At 35.9% G+C, this 22769-nt stretch overlaps 1 protein-coding gene across 3 annotated transcripts in view; it reads left to right on the top strand.

The window, feature by feature from the left end:
- tmeff2b (transmembrane protein with EGF-like and two follistatin-like domains 2b) overlaps window positions 1-19463 on the top strand; it is a 60811-nt gene extending 41348 nt beyond the window's left edge. For 2 of the 3 annotated variants that reach the window (XM_026257757.1, XM_026257766.1), the window contains exons 6-9: window positions 2383-2531; window positions 8877-9000; window positions 9665-9823; window positions 18773-19463. In XM_026257757.1, coding sequence (XP_026113542.1) covers window positions 2383-2531; window positions 8877-9000; window positions 9665-9823; window positions 18773-18869 — 529 coding nt within the window. In that variant the 3' untranslated portion in view covers window positions 18870-19463. The remainder of the gene's footprint in view (window positions 1-2382; window positions 2532-8876; window positions 9001-9664; window positions 9824-18772) is intronic. The other variant, XM_026257762.1, reaches the window with a different exon arrangement.
- The last annotated feature ends 3306 nt before the right edge of the window (window positions 19464-22769 follow it).

Below are 22769 nucleotides of genomic sequence, written 5' to 3'. Positions count from 1 at the left end.
AATATTACAATATTTGAGAACAGAATGATGCCTTATCTAATTATGTAATTAATACTTCCAAATGATTCATTCAGAGACATTTACACCGTAGTGGTCACCATGCAACAGAGGTTTAAATGACAAAAATGCTAAATAGTAACATTTCCACTAACGGAGACTTATTGACTGCAAACACATCCATAAAGATGCACAGAGACACTCGAACTGGCAAACTCATTTTTGTTAAAAAAAAAAAAAAAAAAAAAAAAATATATATATATATATATATATATATATATATATATATATATATATATATATATATATATATATATATATATATATATATATATATATAATCTGAGACCACACAGACAAACAGATGGCAATATCTCGAAGCTCATCCAAATAGATAAATATCTCAGACTGCAAGTACAAGAGAGGGAGAGGCGATGCTCATTCTGCCAGGAGAGAGTCAGTCTCCAGTAATGGGGTGTCTGGCAGAAGTGTGCGTTTAGATAAATAAATGAACAGATAAACTGCAAGTGCAATGCAAAGTAAACTGAAAGATATGGTTGGTGAAATAATGTTTGAAGGAATGAAGAGTCTGTGTGCATCTATTCATAAGTGCTTATCTCTACTCTTATAGAAACATCAAGAATAGTAATGAATTCTGACTCGTTGCCACAAAATTGGTTCATTTCAGTGAACTTATTCAGAGGCTCATTTTTGTCATCACACAATTACATGATCACATGGTCTCTGACATCCTGACATTTTATCTATTATTAAGGTGGTTTATAGCAATGTTTTCCAGTTTGGTTTGTTGCAGCCATATTTAACAACAATTTATCAAAACCTGTTTGTATGTTGATGAAACTGTCATGCAAGCAGTACTGTATGTGTTAATGGTTATTTGTTATGCTCGACTATTGAATTTGAATGATTTCTCAGTTAATAAGAGTGTGATTATAAAAGATAATAATATAATAAGAGATAATACAAAATAATCATCTTCTAACCTGTTTTGAGAACTGGTTTAGATGATTTATTACAAACATCTGACACAAAGAACAATTTGTTGCATGGTTAAACAGGAAAAATGCATTATAAATAGCTGAAACAACAGCAAAATATGTTATTAAATTATACTACTTTTTTTTCCTAACATTGCTGCTTTTGCTTTGCTACAGCAGTTTTTCTTGATTAAAACTAGATTTTAAAATGTGTTGGAAATCACACTGTTCTTATAGTAATAAACCTGCTAATGGAACTGAATGTGTAATTTTATTTGACCAATAGAAGTTTAAATCATCAATAATGTGCAGGAGGTTCAGTATCTGTGTCTACAAATCAGCATATCTCTTATAAATTGGAAGTCCAACACTAATCAAATTGCAACTCCATATTTCTCTTTTCTGAAAGTTTGAAAAACCAATTATTATTATTGAACTTTAATATGTTTGTTAGCTCCTTTAATGGTTGGCATTTAATTTGCTGTGATTTGTTTAACCGACTATTTCTTATTATTGTGCATAATTATTTATGTTTTATTATTATTATTTTTTTAAACTCTGGGCACTTTGGGCCCTGTGGACTTTTGGAAATTAAAGTACTTCGTTAAATGTCCCACAGTGGATATACTATACATGCATCATCTGATCCCTAATGAACAAATGTCATTACGTCTCATATTTCATAGAAAGTTTTCACACTGACATTGTAACCATGTGCAGTAACTTTAACAAAAACAGCTAAATGTTGTTTGTGGCGAAAAGGGATGAGTTAAAAACACACAATACATATCAAAATGGTTTACTTACATTTTTGTTTAGATCATTATAGTTAAAAACTTTGTAATTATGAAATTTCTTATTTTAAGATGAAGACTGTATATTGAAAAAGTCTTATTTCTTATTTTAATTTAGTTTAAATCAGTTTACTAAAATGAATACAAACAATATTGTTTTTTTTATTACAAAAACACAAGAAAAACTACTAAAACTTTAGCTAAAGTTAAAGTGAAATTAAAAAATAAAAGTGAAAACAGAAAATATAAAAATAAAAACGAATTCCTTATATCAAATATACTCAACTAACACTGGTCTGGGACAAGACTAAAATAAAGTCTACACACAAAAGTATGTGAAAAGTAGTCAAAAAGAAAAAAAAGGCATTTGAAGACTGCTTAAATGTGACTGTTTAAATATATATGAAAATAAAAAAATAAAAAACCAAGCCCTGGGACATGAACATGATTATTGTTGAAGAAAAAACACAAATTTATTGCCTGAAACTTCTTTCTATGAGAAAACCCAGACATGAATCTCCATCTACAGTAAAGTTTACTCTGATATGAAACTCTCTCTCTCTCTCTCTCTCTCTCTCTCTCTCTCTCTGCAGGTGTGTGTGCAACATCGATTGCTCCCACATCAGTTTTAATCCAGTCTGTGCATCAGACGGCCGTTCCTATGACAACCCCTGCCAGGTGAAAGAGGTGTCATGTCAGAAGCAGGAGAGGATTGAGGTCAAATACCTCGGACATTGTAAGGGTCAGTATCAACTCTCAATTCCTTAATCACAAATGCATTAACCTCTGCTCCTGTCTCATCTCATCTAAGTCTAATCAGATTCATTCTGCTCACGATCTGAGGAGGTTATGAGGAAGGTTCACCCTCACACACCATCTCTCTCACACACACACACAAAGGCTTGCTATGTTTTACTGATGGTTTTAATAAGTGTATCTATATACTGTAGCCAACTGAATAGTGCAACATAAATGTTAGTAGATTCAAATAATCACAACATACATTTTCTGTACATTTACCTTTTTATTTTATTTTATTTTATAATCTGACCCAGCCCCAATCATACTCATAAATTAAGAACTCCTGATCATAATTTGTGTATCTAATGTTTCTGTCCCCTTCCATCCAAACCCACACACCACTTTTTGATGCATTTTAAGCTCAATTTGAATGAAGAAATCTAAAATAGCTTTTATTTGAAGAACCTGTGTGGCCACTGAGCATTTGAGGTAAAAAGTGAGAGATATGTTTGTTTGTTTTTTCAGAAATGACATGTTCAAATAATAAGACACAATCATATTTAAAATACACAGTTTTTTTTTAGTTTTTTTTTTTACTTTCTATTCATGAATGAATCATGGAAAAATATTCACATGCTTTCCACCAAATTATTAAGCAGAACAACAATTTTTTAACATTAGAAATATTTCTTGAGTATTTTTATTAAATTCTGACATAATACTTTTCTTATTGCGATTTCATTTATGAATAAATTTGCCATTAAAGTTTTCTTAAATGTTCTCTGTCATTTATTGGTAAATGAGAGTCAGGCAGCAGTACTTCTAATTTCATATTCACTAAAAGTGTTAATTGCATTAAATAAAACTGCACCAAACATAAATGTTAACAGCTCTAAAAACAAGTGTCGCTTGTTTAATGCAATAAACAGAGTGGTGTAAAGGAGCATATTGGACCCAGTGAGTCTCTGGAGAACTAGCCTGCTTTATGTGTCCTCAACAGGCCACCGTACCCTGATACCTCCCAGTGTGTGTGACAGTTTGACTGAGTGCTGTGACCTGCTTCACAGACAGTGTCAGGAGAGAGTTTGAGAGCGAGAGAGACAGAGAAGAAAAGAAAGAAAGAAAGATTGTGATTAATTGAGTAAACAGAGGAGGGTGTGGTGTCACTGCTGTAGCATTGATCCCTCCATTGACTTACACGGATACCCTTCAAAAGTGCTCTTACACACACACACACACAGACACACACACACACACACACACACACACACACACACACACTTTCTCCTCACAGTTTACAGACGAAACGCTGCACTCTGTCCTAAATAGTCTTTTAAAGGGCTAGTTCATCAAAAAATTAAGATTCTGTCATCATTTACTCACCTTCATTGTGCAAAGTCCATATAATTTTAGAACGGTCTGTGAGGACCAGACAGAAATTGAAGACCAAATCATTTGCTGAAACGTTTTTTTTTTTTTCACAGCTCTCGAATTTCATTCACATTCACATATAGAGTCCTGCAAGAATGAGTCCTAAAACCTGGAAACAAATTAGCAATTTTGAATTTCCCATAAGTCCCTAAGTCAGTGGCTTTTATTTAAGTGTCTGACATAAAGTGGATAAAAGAAGCTCAAGATATTTTCACATTTTATTTTACAACATAAAATATCAATAATACTCGACTGGTGATTTTACGTGTCTTGACAACACGTTCTAACTCCCAACGTGTCACATAGTGCCGCTTGGTCACAACCCCTTGGCATCACTTTTTGATGTGCAGGGTCTTCCATTGTTTTCAGTTGTTTGTCTTAATTTAATGGTTTGCATGCTTTGAATAGAAATACTTTTATATAAATATATACTTTCATTGGACCCCCTAACCCCACCGCTATCCTAAACCTACCCACTTCTGAACAATATAAAACATGTAACAGGCAACTACAGTACAGTCACGGGTATCTATAGCAAAAACTGACCATAAAAAAGCAGTATAAAAGCATTACAAACAAGTCGTGTTGAATTCAGAGTCTTCTGAAGCCATACGATATCATTATGCGAAGAAGAGAGTAAAACAAAAGTTTTAATTGCTGAAAATGATCCCGCTCCGTTAACACGTGTACATCTCATTCAATAAGTTACTCCCGTAGCATGCAATCGGTCATGAGACACAAAAGAGCCAATAGCATTTCACAACCAAAGCTGACGTAAGGCTTCTTCTGCTGGGAATTTTTTTTCTTTTTTTTTCTTTTTATTTGTGCACTGTGCAGCTACAGACTGCACACAAGACGAACTATACCGCAAACTATTCCTCTCACAAATCAATCGTTTTTTTCTCTGAAGACTTGGAATATTAATACTTTTTGAATAGATTATGACTGTAGTTGTACCTGCCTGTTAAATCCTGTGTTTTATTGACAAACGGTGGGTTTAGGGGCAGGGGATGGGTTACGTGCTCATAAATGTGTAAATAGTGTAATATAAATAAAACTGTTGTTTTGACTGTTAACACTAAAAAAAAAAAAGAAAGAAAAAAAATCACACCCCAACATATGTGTCACACTTCGCTGCAGGAAGGAACAAGAGAAACATGGAGTACAAGCAAAAGTCTAGGAATCACATGAATAATCCACAATGGTAACACAGAACATCCAACAAGTACGGATGAGGTAGACTTGACAGAGGAGAGACGCAAAGACAAGATTATTACTAATTATTAAACACAGGTGCATATAATGACTAATTAACAGGGACATTGAACACATGTGGAGGGAAAACACAACATAATGAGTCCAGGGGTGTGACAATATGCAATAATGGCAAAATTATTACCCAATATATAATTTAATCATGAGTGCCTTTCTCAATAGAGGACCCCGCACATCGAAAAATGACACTAAAGGGGTACCATTTGCATCAAAAAGTGATGCAAAGGGGTCCAGACCAATCGTCAAAATGTGACGAGTTGGGAGTGAGCATGTGTCGGTCTTGAAAAAAACAGCTAAATGGGACGATCAGGGACATTAAACATCATCATGCAAATGCATTTTCTATTTAAACAACACGGCACAGGACACGAATGAGAACTGCGTCAGGCTGAAACTAGCAAAAACACTTGCACCGCATTGCCCTGGGTGTATGATAGGGCCCATTATGTCACTGATAGACTCACATTGATCTTGAACTGACTGATTGCTCTCTGTTTGTAAAATAATCACAATATAGATAACAGATGGTTTTCACACTACTAATAACAATGTGAAGTTGATTGTTTATCACTGGCTTGATTCAATGATGCATTAACAATAGTAAACCATTTTTGACAAAGAACAGCTATGAGCTGAGCTCTTACATATTAGCAGTGGTGGAAATGTGTACTTAAGTACAAGTACTGTTACACTGATGAAAAAGTACTCAATTACAGGTAAAAGTACTGCTGTCAAAACAGTACTTAAGTAAAAGTAAAAAGTACTCCTCTCAAGAAATATTCAGAGTACAAGTTACTAGTTACTTTTTAGCTGGCGATGTTTAGTTTACCAAAAAATATTAATATCAAATATCTATGTGGATGGATAATAGCAACTTTGAACAAAACCCACTTTTATCTTATTGACAAAGTATGTTAATTAGTGGTCATGACAGGGATTTCTAACTTCAATACATTGGTTAGATGTACAGCTCAGACGGTGTTTCAGTACTGCCAAAGCAGATCTGATAAGGACGGTATCAATATTGCCATATCAATTTGATATTGTTTTGGAAAATAACGCTGTAGTCCAAACAGGCTGTTGTTCTTGAAAAATGATTTTTTTTTTAATTAAATATCTCCCTTTGGAGTGGACTTTAAGATTTGTATCTTTGTAGATGTTTGTTATGCCCAAACATACACACTACACACTGACTAAAATTCAGAAAGTGAAAAAAAGCATAATAGGACCCCATTAAGAATATCTGTTTGTTACGTCTGACATCATCCTTCACCACTTCTGTGACCTAATGCTCTGCCAGACGCCCCCAAAAAACAACAAACTAATTCAGCTAAAATATTAGTGTCTGAGACACAGTGAGCATGGAGACTTTAGTGTGAACAGCAAATTACGCTTATCTTAAATACCGGTACGTAATATTAATGTAATAGTGTTAATAAACGGCACCTTATATGATGAATAGATTTTACATAGGCTTTTATTTACATATAAAAATATTATGCCCCCAATTACCATTACAAAAATCCCAATCTTAAACATTTGCTCATTTTGTGTATTTGTGTTTTTTTTAAATAGGGTAACTTACAGCACAAGGAAGCTTGATTTCAAACTGAATTGAATTTACAAAAAAAAAAAAAAAAAAGACAAGTACACAGTCAGTAATAAAATTATAAAACAAAATTACCTTAATTCAGTTTGAGGTATTCAAAATATGACCACACTGATTTTTTACAAGCAAGGATTTACAGTAGGATTTAAGAGCCATATACAGTATGTTAGGCCTATTTATGTAGATAAATGGAACATCCGATGGCTTTGACCTGTAATGACTGTAAAATGTAATTTATATGTACAAATCAGACAAATATCTTTATATATCTTTATCAAATACTGTGGAAAATGAATAATAGAACCGTGTCAGATATTTCAGTATCGGTATCAAAATATAGATATTTATGATAACACTACCATGTAGTTTGTTTCTCCAAGCTCTGAGTCCATAAATGATGCTGATCTCCATCTCTGTCTGATCAGCTCTTCACCCGCTGCAGCGGCGCTGTTCCCGGTTCAGAAATCAGCGCATTGATTGGTCCGTTTACGTTTAGATATTTTTATTCGCTACTTTATTCGGTGCTTTAAAAAATGTTATATTAATTCAAATTGTGTCAGTACTCAGTAACGAACTATGATTTAAACGTAACAAAGTAGATTATTTTGATTAATTTGTACTTAAGAACAAGTAAAAGTACAGCTTTAAAAATATACTCAAAAAAGTACAGTACCCGAAAAACTACTTAATTACAGTAACCTGAGTAGTTGTAATTCGTTACTTCCCACCACTTCATATTAGACTGATGACAGGTCACGATAGTCATGAAACAAAATTTCTGTCACTAATGATTATTATGTCAATCGAGTAATCAGTTGATTGTATCATTTTTGGTGGTAATGAAAATATACTTAAGCAAACAATAGACTTTAAAATGATTTGAAATTCATCTTTAATACTATGTTTGGCCAATTCTTTATAATAAAAAATGCTGGACATCAAAACATGCTAGCTCAGAGTGAGGGTTCAAACATTTATTTTGAAATGGCAATGAACAGTTGGCATATTTAGAATGATAATGATGTATCCTCCTGTGTTAGCATAGGTTTATAAATGGTTTACATTATAGATCTGATGAAATTGTGCAGATTGCATTCCCAGGTGAATATTTTAATATGCAATATAAAATGATGGAGTTTGAGATGGTCCGTGCATGTAAATGATATTAGTTCGTGTGGAGCAGCATTTACTGTGAACTGAACCACTTTGAGATACACGTAACCTATAAATAAATTGCATATATTTGTTTAATTTGATTGCAGCCTTTATGAATTCACAATAGCTCTATGCTTAATTATTATTTTTAAATGGTTTTAATATTTCATGCAGCCTTAGAAAACGGTCTAATAATGCTGTTCATGGATTCTCATTCTCATTTATAATGGAGTACTCCAATTTAAATGAATTTAAACCCTATTTCAGATTTTTATGCCAAGGTTAGGTTATAAAGTTTCCAAATCTTTTTGTACCAAAAAAGCTATTTACCTAAGAGCAATGTAACACTTGTGATTGATGCTGAGAGATATGAAAGAACCAATCTTGATTATATGCGTTACGTTATGTTACGAGACGTGTCGAGGGGAAATTGTGACGTCACAATTCTCCAGATTTCAAATCCTAACATTTTGAAAGGGTAGAAAAGAATAATTCTGGGGGATTGTGTTTTATTGTAGAGAAACCTCTTAAATGTGTAAATGTCAAGAACATTTAAAGTCTCTCGTTTTATGACCCCTTGAAGCAAAAAGCTAATTCTTAAAAACATAATCAAATGTGCTGCTTCGACGAGAGCGTGTCATTGGTAGAATACATTTCGAGCAAGTCACTTGCCAAGACACTTTTGATGTTTGCAGTGGCTCTATCTGGATTTTTATTTTTTTATTTGTTTTACGTTACGACACTTTGTACACTATTTTACTCCACTTTCATGATTTCATCACAAACTGACCCTTCACAACAACTAACCTGACAACATTAAACTGATTGTGGAATTACAGTCTCCCCCTCTCTCTCTTTTGTTCGGGGTGTGTTTAGAGGAGAGAGACCAGGTGAGCGAGGTACCGTGGGGTCTTTACATCCCGTGTCCAGAGCGTTACAAGAACTACTGTGTCCATGGAGAGTGCGAGTATCCTAGCAACCTCTCGCCCCCAACCTGCAGGTAACCGCACCACACGACACACACAACACATCAGACTCTTCCTTCTCCCTCACAAACGCGCCCACATACTCTTTAAAGGACAGTGTTAGATTGATTTTGGAGAAGCGCTGAGAAGACAAAAGCAGGGGAAGGATGGAGAAATGAGAGAAGATGAGAAGTGATGAAAGATGTGCAAGAAAAAGTGTGAAGGAAAGAGAAAAGGAGAAGAGAAATTGTGTGTGTGTGTGTGTGTGTGCGTGTGTGTGTGTGTGTGTGTGTGTGTGTGCCTCCCCCTGAAAGATGACTCATTCTACCAGCTGTGCATGTGTGTGTGTATGTGTGTGTGTATGTGTGTGTGGCGGCTGGCAGGTGTCCCTTTAACCGCCTCCTCTGAGAGGTCGAGGTTCTAATTAAACAAGACTATGTTTTTCCCAGTGTGCACCAGCCCCCCGCTGCACACTCACTCCCACACACACACACACTTCCACTGCTTTTTTGCACTTATAAACACTGAAAGCCTAGTAATTATCCACAAACAGTGGCATCAACATCCTATTGCCATGTGATTATGCACACTGCCCTCTATAATCACCTGCTGAAAGTAGTTATTGATTATGGTCTCCCCATCTTTTCTTTGCTTTAAACTCTAACGTTATTTTCTCTCGTCTGTGTGTGTGTTTTTCAGTTGTCATTCGGGCTTCATTGGGCCGCAGTGTGACAGGAAGGACTATAACGTGATGTACGTGGTACCTGGTTCGGTAAAGCTGCGCTACGTCCTGATCGCATCCATCATTGGGGCTCTGCAGGTGGCCATTATCTGCCTCGTAGTGCTTTGCATCACACGGTGAGTTTAAACACACAAATCATTTAGACATGTGGCAAAGGTTTCTCTAACTTCACACAAGCACTTGTCTGATGACAATCACTGTGCAGCTGTAAACAACATCCAAAAGTTATGGGAATAAGTCTGGAATGTAAAAGCTTAATAAACAGACAGGCTTCTATCCACATGTGCATAGTTGTTTCAGTATAGCCCCTTTCACACCGCACGTCGGACCCGCAATATTTATGGAAAGTTGCCGGGTCGCCTTCTGTGTGAAAGCAACCACGTCCCGGGATTGATTACCGCACTGAATCCGGGTCGGGGACCTAGTAACATTGCGGAGTTCGACCCGGGACAAGCGCTGTGTGAACAAAAGCCAGATCTAATTCCGTGTCGAAGTGATGACGCGCGTTATCGCGCGACTCATTTACCGGCTGTTTTGAAAGAAGATCAACGTTCGCGACGAAAACATATGTGCAAACTGTAATGAAGCAGAGATCAGTTAGTTCCTCACTTTCCGCGCTGACGCAGAGATCATTTGCTTGCTTCAGTGAAAGTATAACGTGCCTAGCGTTGTCGACTCGTACATTACACGTCATGCGCTAATGTCACGTGTCGTTACGGGATCTTCAAGGGTTGTGTGTGAAAGCACGCACATATCCCGCGTCATCACTGGCAGTGTGAAAGTGCAAAATCTAGCGACCCGGGAACAATTGCAGGAACACTTTACCTGTTTATTTGCCGGAATGACAGTGTGAAAGGGGCTTATGAAACATATCTATACATTTTACAAGGGGTGGTGTTGGTGCAGTGGATAAGACACATGCCTTTGGGGTGACAGACCCGGGTTCGAATCCACTGTGAGACACCAATGTGTCCCTGAGCAAGACACTTAACCCCTAGTTGCTCCAGAGGCATGCGACCTCTGACATATATAGCAGTTGTAAGTCGCTTTGGATAAAAGCATCAGCTAAATGAATAAATGCAAATGTTTTCATTCACAAAAAGCACAGAGATTTAAAGTTGACAGGAATTATGGCAGAACATATTGAAGCCCAAAAAGGACATGCATTTATTCCTTGTTTTTGTGATCCTCATAAAATAGGTTTGAGTTTCTTTTTCTTTTTCTTATTTTTTGTGTGTGAATAAATGTAATTTTGTCTTTTGAATGGTATGGTCATATTTAAATTATTTTGAACAAACTATCCTTTTTTAATATATATTATATAATACACTTACTACAAAAGTACCTTGATGCTTAAATAAAAACACCCTTATTTGCATTAATAATTTTTAAGTGAGACCACTTTTTGTAGTGACTATATAATGTATGAACTGCATTTATACAGAAACACACACACACACACACAGTCACAGCGTTGCTGTTTATAACGGCAGTGTTTGAATATTATTGCATTGCACAGTTCCTCTATATAATTTATTCAAAATTCAACAGTTTTGTTTTTCCTGTGGCTGAGAAAGACAGATTATCTGATGCATAAAGCAGCAAATTAATTCAGTAACAGTTCTCAGCTAAATAAGAAGCCTACATACATGAATATTATGGCATGCAGTTGCAGACACACAAGTTTATAAATGAAATTTCTGTAAATCAGAACAACTCTGATTGCAATATCCAGAGAACTAACTATTGTGAATAAAGATCATATAAGGAAACCTGACCCATACACATGCATAGTCATGAAGTGAAAGGTGTTTCAGAAGTGCACAGTGTTCACCGCAGTGCCCTCCTTCACCTTACAGCCCGCAACTGGTTTCTATGGCAACACACTTTCTAACTGCAGCAATGACTTAGGAACGTCTTTCTCTTATCTGTCTCCTCTTGCTTTCTCCCCCTTTAATTTTCTCAAGTCCCGTCTTACACTGTCTCGCACTCTCGCTCTCCTGTGTCTGTCGGCATCTTTCGCTCTCTGTCTTTCCGTCTAGCTAATCAAAGATGCTCAGACTGAAGCACATGTTTAATCAAACACACTCCTGCAAGGGCGCAGAGACGGTGTAGTGATTAGGTGATTGTAATGATTCTCTGATGCCGCATTACATGCAGAGTGTAAGAGCTACCGGGAGGTAGCAAAAGTAATGGTTCAGAGAGTGAAAATACAAAGAGCGAAGAAAGAACATCAAACTCTCTCTAATGAGCGATCATTCAGACTCTTTGACCTTTTAAAAGTTTACGACGCTCAGTACGACTCGTCCGTTTTTCATCCGTGCTCCACCTGTAAGCAGGCTTTCTGAGACCTCTAATGTGTAACGGTTGTTTTGATTGTTGCTTTGTCCCGTAACGAGGCTCCCAGGGATGGTGGAATGGGCCATGTTGCCGTAATGGCTCTGTTGCCCTTAGTGTTTGATCGCAAGGGGGAAATTGCCACCTCACTTTTGTATAATCAGCACAAATAGGCTTTGACTACAATCCATTTAATATAACTCTCCAAAAGTAGTCCTGTAGGATTCTAAAAGAGAGGGTTTATTGATTAAAGACGGCAAAAGTTTCACCAAACAGACACAATGCAGTGAACATGTTTTGCAGTGATTTAACGTCCAGCTTTTTTGTAATAACTTTCACCATTGTAGTTTCAGAGGGTGTACAACTGGGCTAAATGGAGGGCGATAGAATTGTCATAATATCATTAGGAAGAACAAACCCTTAGTAAAAAAAAAAGAAACAAAACAAAAAGTGACATAATTTGGTCTGCCAGTCATAAGTGCAGAAAAGACAATGTGTGCCTATTTCCTTCCACTGTAGGAAACTGAAGCCAAAATGTGACCCTGAACCACAAAACCAGTCATAAGTAGCACAGGTATATTTGTAGCAATAGCTAACAATACATTGTATGGGTCAAAATGATCGATTTTATGCCAAAAATCATTTGGATATTAAGTAAAGATCATGTTTCATGAAGATATTTTGTAAATGTCCTACTGTAAATATATCAAAACTTAATTTTGTATTAGTAATATGCATCGCTAATAACTTAATTTGGACAATTTTAAAGGCATATTTCTAAATATTTTGAATTCTTTTTGCAACCTCAGATTCCAGATTTTTAAATAGTTCAATCATGAAAACCCTCAGAAGATTTTAACGTGGTGATGGTTATGACTATTTATTTGGTCTTGGCAAAATAGATGTATGCTGTAATTGTGTATTATTGCTTCTGCTGCAAACAAGAACAGGAACTTGTTACTGCCAATGCATATGGCAATATGGTGCTGAGAGTATTTAAGACATATAATGCTGCTGCACATATTGCATATAAAATAATCCATAGCAGATCTATACAGGTGGAGCTGGGGAAGCCAGCCACTGCAAGGCAGTTAGCCCATAGGCTGCGTATGCATCATGAACCAATCAGCTTGTGCCAAGTCATTTAACACTGTATCATCAGTTACATTAACGACCTGTCAGTCTGCGCCATCTAGAATTTCATGACTGAACTATATATTTGTTTCTCACCCAAATATTGTCCTATCCTAACAAACCATATTTTTGTGAAAATTTTATTTATTCAGCTATCAGGTGTATACATCTCAATTTCAAATTTTGCACTGATGCTCTCATTTGGAGCCAAAGTCTGTGCAGTAGTGATTGTAAGGTATCAAAGTCCCACCCAAACTCCCGCAGAGCCAATCATAAGCTCACAATCATAAGCCACACCCCATTATTACAGTGTCAAATTACTGAAATCAAACTTTTTCAAAAAATGAACACTTGAACATAAGTCCATGAAAATGACAAAAAACAATTTGGTGCGAAAATTATTTAAACGAACAATATGGAATTTTTGGCCACCAGGGGTCACTCAATCAAAATAATAACATAAGACGTACTTTGATGACGTCGGGAAAGAGCGTAAGGCTCATGGGAGTTGTTGTTCATTGGAACACGCGCTCTGTTGCTCCCTATCATTCCTCACTCATTCTAACTTAGTATTTTGACAATCACGTCTTTTCGAACGGAGAGACAGTTTCAACGGCAACAACATAAACAAACGTTACTGCGCATGAGCGCCTTTGTGGACCTAACTTAACTTCCAGTAGACTTCCAAATAGAATCAATAACAACAGCCAAGTCCCTCTAGAGTAGATATTTTTTGATAACAAACAAAATGTTTGCTGCGTGGATCAGGCGGACTTAATGAAAATGCAAATTCATTATTTGCCAACAGGAGATGTTTTAAAGCATAGACATAAAGCGCGAGAAATAGAGGTTTCCCCAGTAACAGCTGTAAACGAAGCAGAGCTGGTACGCTCATACGTTGCTTTATCAGGCATATAACATGCAAGTCTTCCTTCAGAAATACAGCGATATAAAAACACCTGTGCCTCGTTTTGATATTTAAACATATAAATGTAAGGAAGTATTATTATTAAACGTGCAGTAAGTAACGTTACTCATGTTTATTCAATGAAGCCTTTTTGAAAAAAAGATCAGTTTTAAAATTGTGGCAAGTCTCCAAAAATAAATAAATGTATGGGAAACACACCCCGCAGCACAACCACCTGAGCCCAACTTCAGTCTACTCATCACCTTGCCTTTAACTGCGTTTGTAGAAGGCACCGCAGCCAGACCGATATACACGACCGTGCGCTCGATGAAACCGTCTATATGAATTATGAGACCCCTATCAAATCAATATTCCATCTAGCTAGTAGTAATATATGTTAAAAAACACAGTCGCCTTTCGTTAATAATTATAATTATGTTATACTATGATATCGAACAAGTTAGAGAACTGCATTTAAAGCTACTTTATTCAGCTAGATATAGAACAAATGTAGATTTACATGAGAGCTAGTCCGTCTGCGTTTTACACAAGACATCATCGTTTCACAAAATATACGGATAGATACAGTTAGCTGAATGGATGCATACCTGTTTATCAGAATGCAAGCGAGTTCGGCATCTCTCTGTAGTTTCAGCTTGTCACGAAGCTCTCTCTAATCTTGGAAATGCAACTCCAATATTTACCTGTGTCTCTTGTCCCAAAACCATCTCGGGTCATTTATTTCACCCGTGCGTTTGCGCTTCACAGAACGTGCAGGCAAAGCATAATCATGATCCATAACTAAGTTATTGATTGAGGTTTAAATACGAATATAAACAATATAAATATAAAATATAAAAGTCTCGATCAAGGCTACTACTTTTTATTCTTCGTCTCGTCTTTGTTTCTGTTCACCTTTGTATTTGGCAGTTCCGCAGGAAGTTAGATAAACTAGAGGGGTCAAAGTTTATATGACGCCATAGACGGGCGACAAAACGGAAATAAAGAAATGTGCCGTGTCTTCTAATTAAACTATAATTTTCTCCGGATTTGAAAGTTCGTGGAAACTGTCGGGATGATGTAAGTACACAACTAAAAAATATATACAGTATAACATAGATATAGTGATTTCTGCTATTTTTAAAGCAGAAAAATTACATATTGCGCCTTTAAAGAGTATTTAGATTATTATTATTTTATTTTATTTTTATTTCCTGATGTCCCATTTAGTGAGAGGTCAGGGTTTATGAAAGAATGAAATACAAACAGGAAATTATTTCATAGCGAGGAACCCTGCAGACCCTCCTAGTGATATTAGTCATTAATTATTCGTTATTAGATGATGGTTAAACTACATGATTATGGTGCGTTTTGATTAAAGGCTATATAAATACTAGACTATGTAGAAAATACTAGATTGTTATTTTTGTCTGTCTGTTAACAAAAACCCACCAATTCACTGAAATAGTTTAAGTCTGTGTTTCTTTTTAAATTGGGATGATTTTGGCTTCTCAATCTCAACAAATTAGAATATGTTGACATGCCAATCAGCTAATCAACTCAAAACACCTGCAAAGTTTGGTTCACTAGGCTATACAATCATTGGGAAGACTGCTGATTTGACAGTTGTCCAGAAGACAATCATTTACAACTGAGGAGGGTAAGCCACAAACATTTATTGCCAAAGAAGCTGGCTGTTTACAGAGTGCTGTATCCAAGCATGTTAACAGAAAGTTGAGTAGAAGGAAAAAGTGTGGAAGAAAAAGAGGCACAACCAACCGAGAGAACCCCAGCTCTATGAGGATTGTCAAGCAAAATCAATTCAAGAATTTTAGCGAACTTCACAAGGAATGGACTGAGGCTGGAGTCAAGGCATCAAGAGCCACCACATACAGACGTGTGAAGGAATTTGCTGAACCACAGACAACATCAGAGGCATCTTACCTTGGCTAAGGAGAAGAAGAACTGGACTGTTGCCCAGTGGACCTAAGTCCTCTTTTCAGATGAGAGCAAGTTTTGTATTTCATTTGGAAACCAAGGTCATAGAGTCTGGAGGAAGGGGGGAGAAGCTCATAGCCCAAGTTCAAAGAAACCTGGGCTTCCATACCACCTCAGCAGTGCCACAAACTGATCACCTCCATGCCACGCCGAAATTAGGCAGTAGGTAAAGCAAAAGGAGCCCCTACTAAGTATTGAGTACATGTACAGTAAATTAACATACTTTCCAGAAGGCCAACAGTTCACTAAATGTTTTTATTTTTTATTGGTCTCATGAAGTTTTCTAATTTGTTGAGATCAAGGCTCAGGAAACCTTTGCAGGTGGTTTGAGTTGATTAGCTGATTGGCATGTCACCATATTCTAATTTGTTGAGATTGGTGGTTTAAATGTTAAATGTTAGCAAAAAATCATCCTAATTTAAAAAGAAACAAAGACTTAAACTACTTCAGTCTGTGTGCATTGAATTTATTTAATACACAAGTTTCACTATTTGAGTTGAATCACTGAAATAAATTAACTTTTCCATGACATTCTAATTTATTGAGATGCAACTGTAATATTGTTAGAATCACATAGCTGGAATTTTTGAATGACAGCCAGTCAGAATCCAACAATCCTTAGAGTATTTAAAGCTTAAAACTGCACTTACAATAAACAATCTAGACAATAAATTATCTGGATTATTATGGTTCAAATGTGCTGCAGTTTAACAATAATAAACATTTGTCTTTACATTGGAATTTGATTTGAAACATGATTTTCTGAGCCAGTTAAAATTATTATATTCTGTGTTATATTTTCACAGAATGATCCTTAGATTATATAGAATAATATTATGTAAAAAAAAAAAAAAACTTGAATTGTGTAGAATTGACTTCAGCTGCATTTTCATAAACAGGATCACTGCTTTCAAAAATCTTAACCTCAAACTTTTGATCTTTGAGGAAGAGTAATTGGTTCAGGCTGTCACGAGTGAGTTTTGAGGAGAGTTTTTTTTTTATAAAAAATAATGCACAAAACTTGTGAATATTTATGGCTGTTCATTTTCTTAATTCACCCACCATTGGCTGTCATGGCAAAAAGTTAATTTGAGGATGTGAATCTAATGCATCTAATGCTTTAAAACTTGGTCGGTGATTAGTTTTCTCAACCCATTCAGGCAGTGAGTTAAAGGTTCTCCTCACTGCATAAAACTTGATGTTTGCGAGCAAGAGGATGGAACTAATTAAAACAGGATCAGCTTTGGTCTGGTCAGGAATCAGTGTCCCCCACATACCCTGCTGCCTCCGAGCCGATTTAAGACCAGGGGCGCACTCTGCCCTATGCAAAACATGACATTTAATAAAGCGACGAGGAAAATATAATAAAGTTTGCCTGCAGTGGAACGTTTCCCCTGCCGAGCTGCTAGGGAAGAGAGAGAAGGTGTTAATGAGACAATTTAAACCACAGCAAGTTCCTGTCTCTCTCCATCTCCTTCTTTCTGTGCATTTTATACATTATGATTAGAGCTGTCAGATTAAAGTATTAATGTATTCAAATTAATTATATAAAAAAACAACCTGTTAAAAATGTAATGCATTTAATCATGCCCACTGACCCCTATGTAAACATTGTAATAAGGAACATAAATCTATAATATAATAATTAAAAAAAAACTCCTGTGTGAAAGTATGTCTCAGACAGACTGACAAAATGCAATTGCAAAATGGATGACTATTTAGATTGTAGGTCAGTGTCAGGCTTCTTCATTGCTAAAAAAAAATAAAAAAAATTTGTAATGTTGTAAAACTTGGTAGGTGATTTGTTCCCTTAACCTGTATAGCCAATTAAAGTTGAAGTTAAAGGTTCTCTTCACTGTGTAAAACCTGATGTTTGTAAGCAATCTAATTCAGTGTCTTTGACTTTTAAAGTCAATACATTCCCGTCACTAGAATGGGATTTGGGAATTGGGATTTTTCTGAAAATATTGATACATGAATAGTTGTGATTTAATTTGATTGCATATTGTTGAAATCAATGTATTTTTTTCTGTTAAGAATAAAAATAAAAGTTTGTTAATATTCAATTATTATTATTATTATTTTGGTAATGTTTACATTTTACACCTTAAAGCCTCTCTTCTCTTGACAACAGATAATAATAATAATAATAATAATAATAATAATAATTAATAGTTGCTAAATTGAAATAAAAAATATTACTATTGCTAATTAGTAAATATTACTAATAATTAATAATTTTATGTTTTCAACCTTTAAGCATCTCCTCCGTTGACAACATATGGTTATTATTTTTATTGTTATTATTAAATAAAAATTAAATAATGAAAGACATAATTACTATTGCTATTGTAATATTGCCGTGTACAAAATAATTATATTAAACAATAAAAAAAAAATATATATATATATATATATATATATATATATATATATATATATATATATATATATATATATATATATGTATAGACACACACACACACAATAATAGTTTTATGATTTACACATTAAAGTACATGCAGACATGAAATCATGTTGAACAGCATTTACTGAAAACTGAGGCACTCTGAGACTGGATCATAAGAGACTAAAAAATATTAAGATTTCGGATTAATTGTAATTAATTGTGCAGCCCTATTTAATCAAAGAATGAGGAATATAAACTTCCTTCTTTGTGTGTTTCCAGAAGGTGTCCACGTGAGAATCGGATAGCTCGGCAGAAACAAAACGTTCCACACTTCAACTCGGCAAACACCCTGCGGGCCTCCACCAGACTCATCTGACGAACCCTTAAACTTAGAGTGACATGTGCTAACGACAGCAGAGAAAAAGGCCCCAGGGAATTGTGGGACTACACACCCCTCCAGACAGGTGTTGTTGGTGTGTGTAAAAACTGAGGCGGGACTCCTGGCAGTGTGCAAACCATTTCGTCCCTGGATTCCCCTTAGGACGCAAGCAGGGGACAGCCTCGCGGGACGGGCCTGCAGTGGTTTTTCCACCTGGCCTGCAGGCTGGAGTCAGACTCAGTGGGAAAAAAACAGGCTGTCTTCTTCATCAGAGCATACAGCCAAAAAACAGCCATTCCCTGGGGTTGCAACAATCTGGAAAAGAGAAGTGCTTGTGGAGGGATGGGTGAATGGATGGATGGATGGATGAATGGATGATGGATGTATGACTGGAGAGGTGTGCCACATGTTGCCTTGTATTTGTTGTCAATGACACCATGTAAGAAATGAGCTCTCCAGGGCTCTCTTTGTAATGTATTATATATTTCCAATAGGTTAACATACTTGTGATGTTTTTTCTGTTTTTATTTGCTGTAATGTAAATAAATAATTTATATCATGTGAATTGATGCATCATTGTGTATGATTTTGACCACCGCTGCAAAAAAATCAGGTATGCTTTACAATAAGGTTTCATTTGTTTCTTACATTAGTTTACATGAACTAACAATGAACTATACTTCTACATCATTTATTTGAACTCTTAGTCATTGTTAATCTCAACATTTACTAATATATTTTTAAAATCAAAAGTTTTATCCATTTGATATTAATGCATCTTTATGAACTCTCAATAACAAAGATTAATAAACACTGTAATAATACATTGCTCATTGGCGGTTTGTGTTAATGCATTAAAGGGTTAGTTCGGCCAAAAATGAAAATTTGAAGAACCGTTTCTGTCAGACGTGTCCGATTCGTGAACCGAGGAGCTGATGATACTGCGCTTGTGTGATTCAGCGTGAAGCAGACCGACACACAGAGCATCTGAACTGAACTGATTCTTTTGGTGATTGATTCTGAACTGATTCTGTGCTAGTGTTATGGGTGCGGGTAAACCGAAGGCTTGAATCAAGGGCAATCATCGCCAATGATCCCATTACGTCGAGCGCAAAAGAAGTGGTGAACCGTTTTCTTCAACCGGTTTATTGAATCGAACTGTCCGAAAGAACTACTGGTGATCCGAACACCGATGCAACCGGTTCTTCTCTCGTGAACGAGTCAGTCTATTGTTCGTTATCTGGCTTGGCTCGGTGTTCATCGCAGCAGTTCAGTCAGTGTACTGTTTGAGTACATGAATTACTCCGGGATATTGGTTTGTTTGAACACAGAGGGAGTGTCAGCCATATTAAAAAAAGTGAACAGCTTAAGTCATTTGTGGATTAATGCGTATTAGAGATGCAAACCGTTTAAAACGATTCAGTTCGATTTGGTGAACTGAATGATTTGTTTGCGAATCGGATATCCAGACTGCTTTGATTTGTACTCTCTTTCACACAGACACGGAAGAGAAGACAATGCTGAATAAAGTTGTCGTTTTTGCTATTTTTGGACCAAAATGTATTTTCGATGCTTCAAAAAAATTCCAACGGACCCTCTGATGTCACATGGACTACTTTGATGATGTTTTTCTTACCTTTCTGAACATGGACAGTATACCGTACACACAGAGACAGAGAGCTCTCGGTCTAAATCTAAAATATCTTAAACTGTGTCCCGAAGATTAAAGGAGGCCTTACATGTTTGGAACAGCATAAGGGTTATAACTCAAATAATTGAGTTATTAATGACATAATTTTCATTTTTGGGTGAACTAACCCTTTAAATAATGTTAAATTAAAAATTCTTGTAAAGTGTTTCCTTGATTGGTATTGCAGGGATGCACAATATATTGGTACCATATGGTTATCAATTGAAATTAAATATTTAATTGTGCATGCTAATTTGCATGCTAAATATTTTTTATGTTTAGATTACCTTTGCCATCATCTAAAGGTCACAAAGTTGACACTAATAATTTATAATTTAGTAAATCTCAAAATTAATTTTCATTTTGATTCTGTACATTATGCATTATTGCTAAATTGACTTTAGAATGAGGAAAAAAAAGGAATGATTTCAGTTTTTAGTCTATTTTTATTTTTTGTCCAGACAAAAGGATACAGAATATAAAATCTTGACAATTTATTATAACAAATGATTACTGGCTTATTTTTATATGGCTCCAAATTTTTTATATTGGTGCATCATAAGTATTTTTGTCTCTTTGTCCAGTAAAATTTGTAAACACACACACACACACACACACACACATATATATTGCTAACAGCTATTAAATTCCAGCTTCTCACAATCTTTTAAACAAATTTGTCAAAAACATGTTCTTAACTTTGCTACAGTCTTCCTCCCTGCAAATCTCCTTAACCTTCCAAGTTTGAAAGTCTTGTCACCTGTCAAAAATATCTATTCTTGTACAGATTTAGAAGTACCCAGCACTCTGTTGATTAGCTTTAGGACTGAGGTACATCCTTTCTCGTCGCCTTGTTTCTCTTAGCACAATCTGACACGAGCAGGAGAGGAAAGTCTGTCTGTCTGCCTCCTTCGGCCCAAAGGGAGTTGTAGGCGGATGAAGCCCAGCAGCCGGTCGATGGCTGTGTGCCGCACCCATTACCCAGCAATCAATGCTGCCACAAGATCCGACAGCAGAGAGGCTGTCACAACCTCAGTCCGGCTCTCTCCTACGCCTCTGAGCTGTCAAATACAATCACCGCCAACAAGTAGTGTGTGTGCGTGTTGTACCGATACCAATGCCCTCTGTGACCTGAGGTAACTTGTGGAACCAGATCCAACAGTCCTTGGGAGACAGAATGGCGAGTGTTTATGTGTGTGAGCAAGCTTAATATATAAAACTACAAATGATGCATGAAAGATGAAACGTTTTATGATTCTCGTGTCTCTTGTTGCCATTATGATCAATGACCACACGATGGCAGTGCTCAAGTGAGTGTCTCAAATGGATCATTTACTCTTCGTGCCTTCATTCCTAATGCAAAGACAAGGGTGTCGCCTCCATGGTTTTTTTTCCCCCTACAATTCTGTCAGACAAGAAATGTCTGCTATGCAATGTAAATGTAATGAATTGCATTCAGTCATCCCAAGCTAAATAACAAAAAATATCAGGGAATTCATGCTTGTGGCAAGGAAATGTAATGGGATGGAAAATTTTCAAACCAAAATGGCGCTAAGGTTATAGCCTTGTCATTGGCACTCAAATACTTAAGTGTGACTTCTATAGAAATATCAGGAGGATTTTTTTTTTCATGTCTATTTTATGTGATGAGACCGTTTCAAAAATTAATAAAGACATCTGAGATTGACAAATGATGTAATTTTCTCTAAGTGGCACTTTAATATGATGTTTCGAAACTTAAAAATAATTTAAATGAAAAGAGTACTTCATAAAAATGTTGTTTGGTATGAATGATGAAATTAACAAATTTTTTCATAGCACACATTTGTTATTACAATTTAATTATTAAGAAATATTTTAAATATTGTTTGAATTGCTATAGGCATGTCAAAATGCTGTATAGAGCTCTGCAATGTGTCGTCACAGCGCAATGCATTCTTGGAATTTAGGACAAGGGAGCTAGAGTATAGACTAGGAAATAGTGGGGGGGGGGGATTTATACTCTATTATACAGTTAAAAACTAATTAGAATGGTGAATGCTTGCTGTGTTATGAACTGCCATCTGCTGCCATGGACTAAATTGGAGCATAATTTTCTGCTTTCTATCTTAGAAATGACACAATGGTGCAAGTGAAACTCAATGAAAATAAACAAATTGACCAAAACGTGGCTTTGTCATTTGTACTTATTATAGATTCATAATTTC

The sequence above is a fragment of the Carassius auratus genome, chromosome 6 (assembly GCF_003368295.1).
Source record: "Carassius auratus strain Wakin chromosome 6, ASM336829v1, whole genome shotgun sequence".
Lineage (NCBI taxonomy): Eukaryota > Metazoa > Chordata > Actinopteri > Cypriniformes > Cyprinidae > Carassius > Carassius auratus.
Note: the sequence above shows the minus strand (reverse complement) of the source record. Positions and strands in the feature narration are given on the sequence as shown.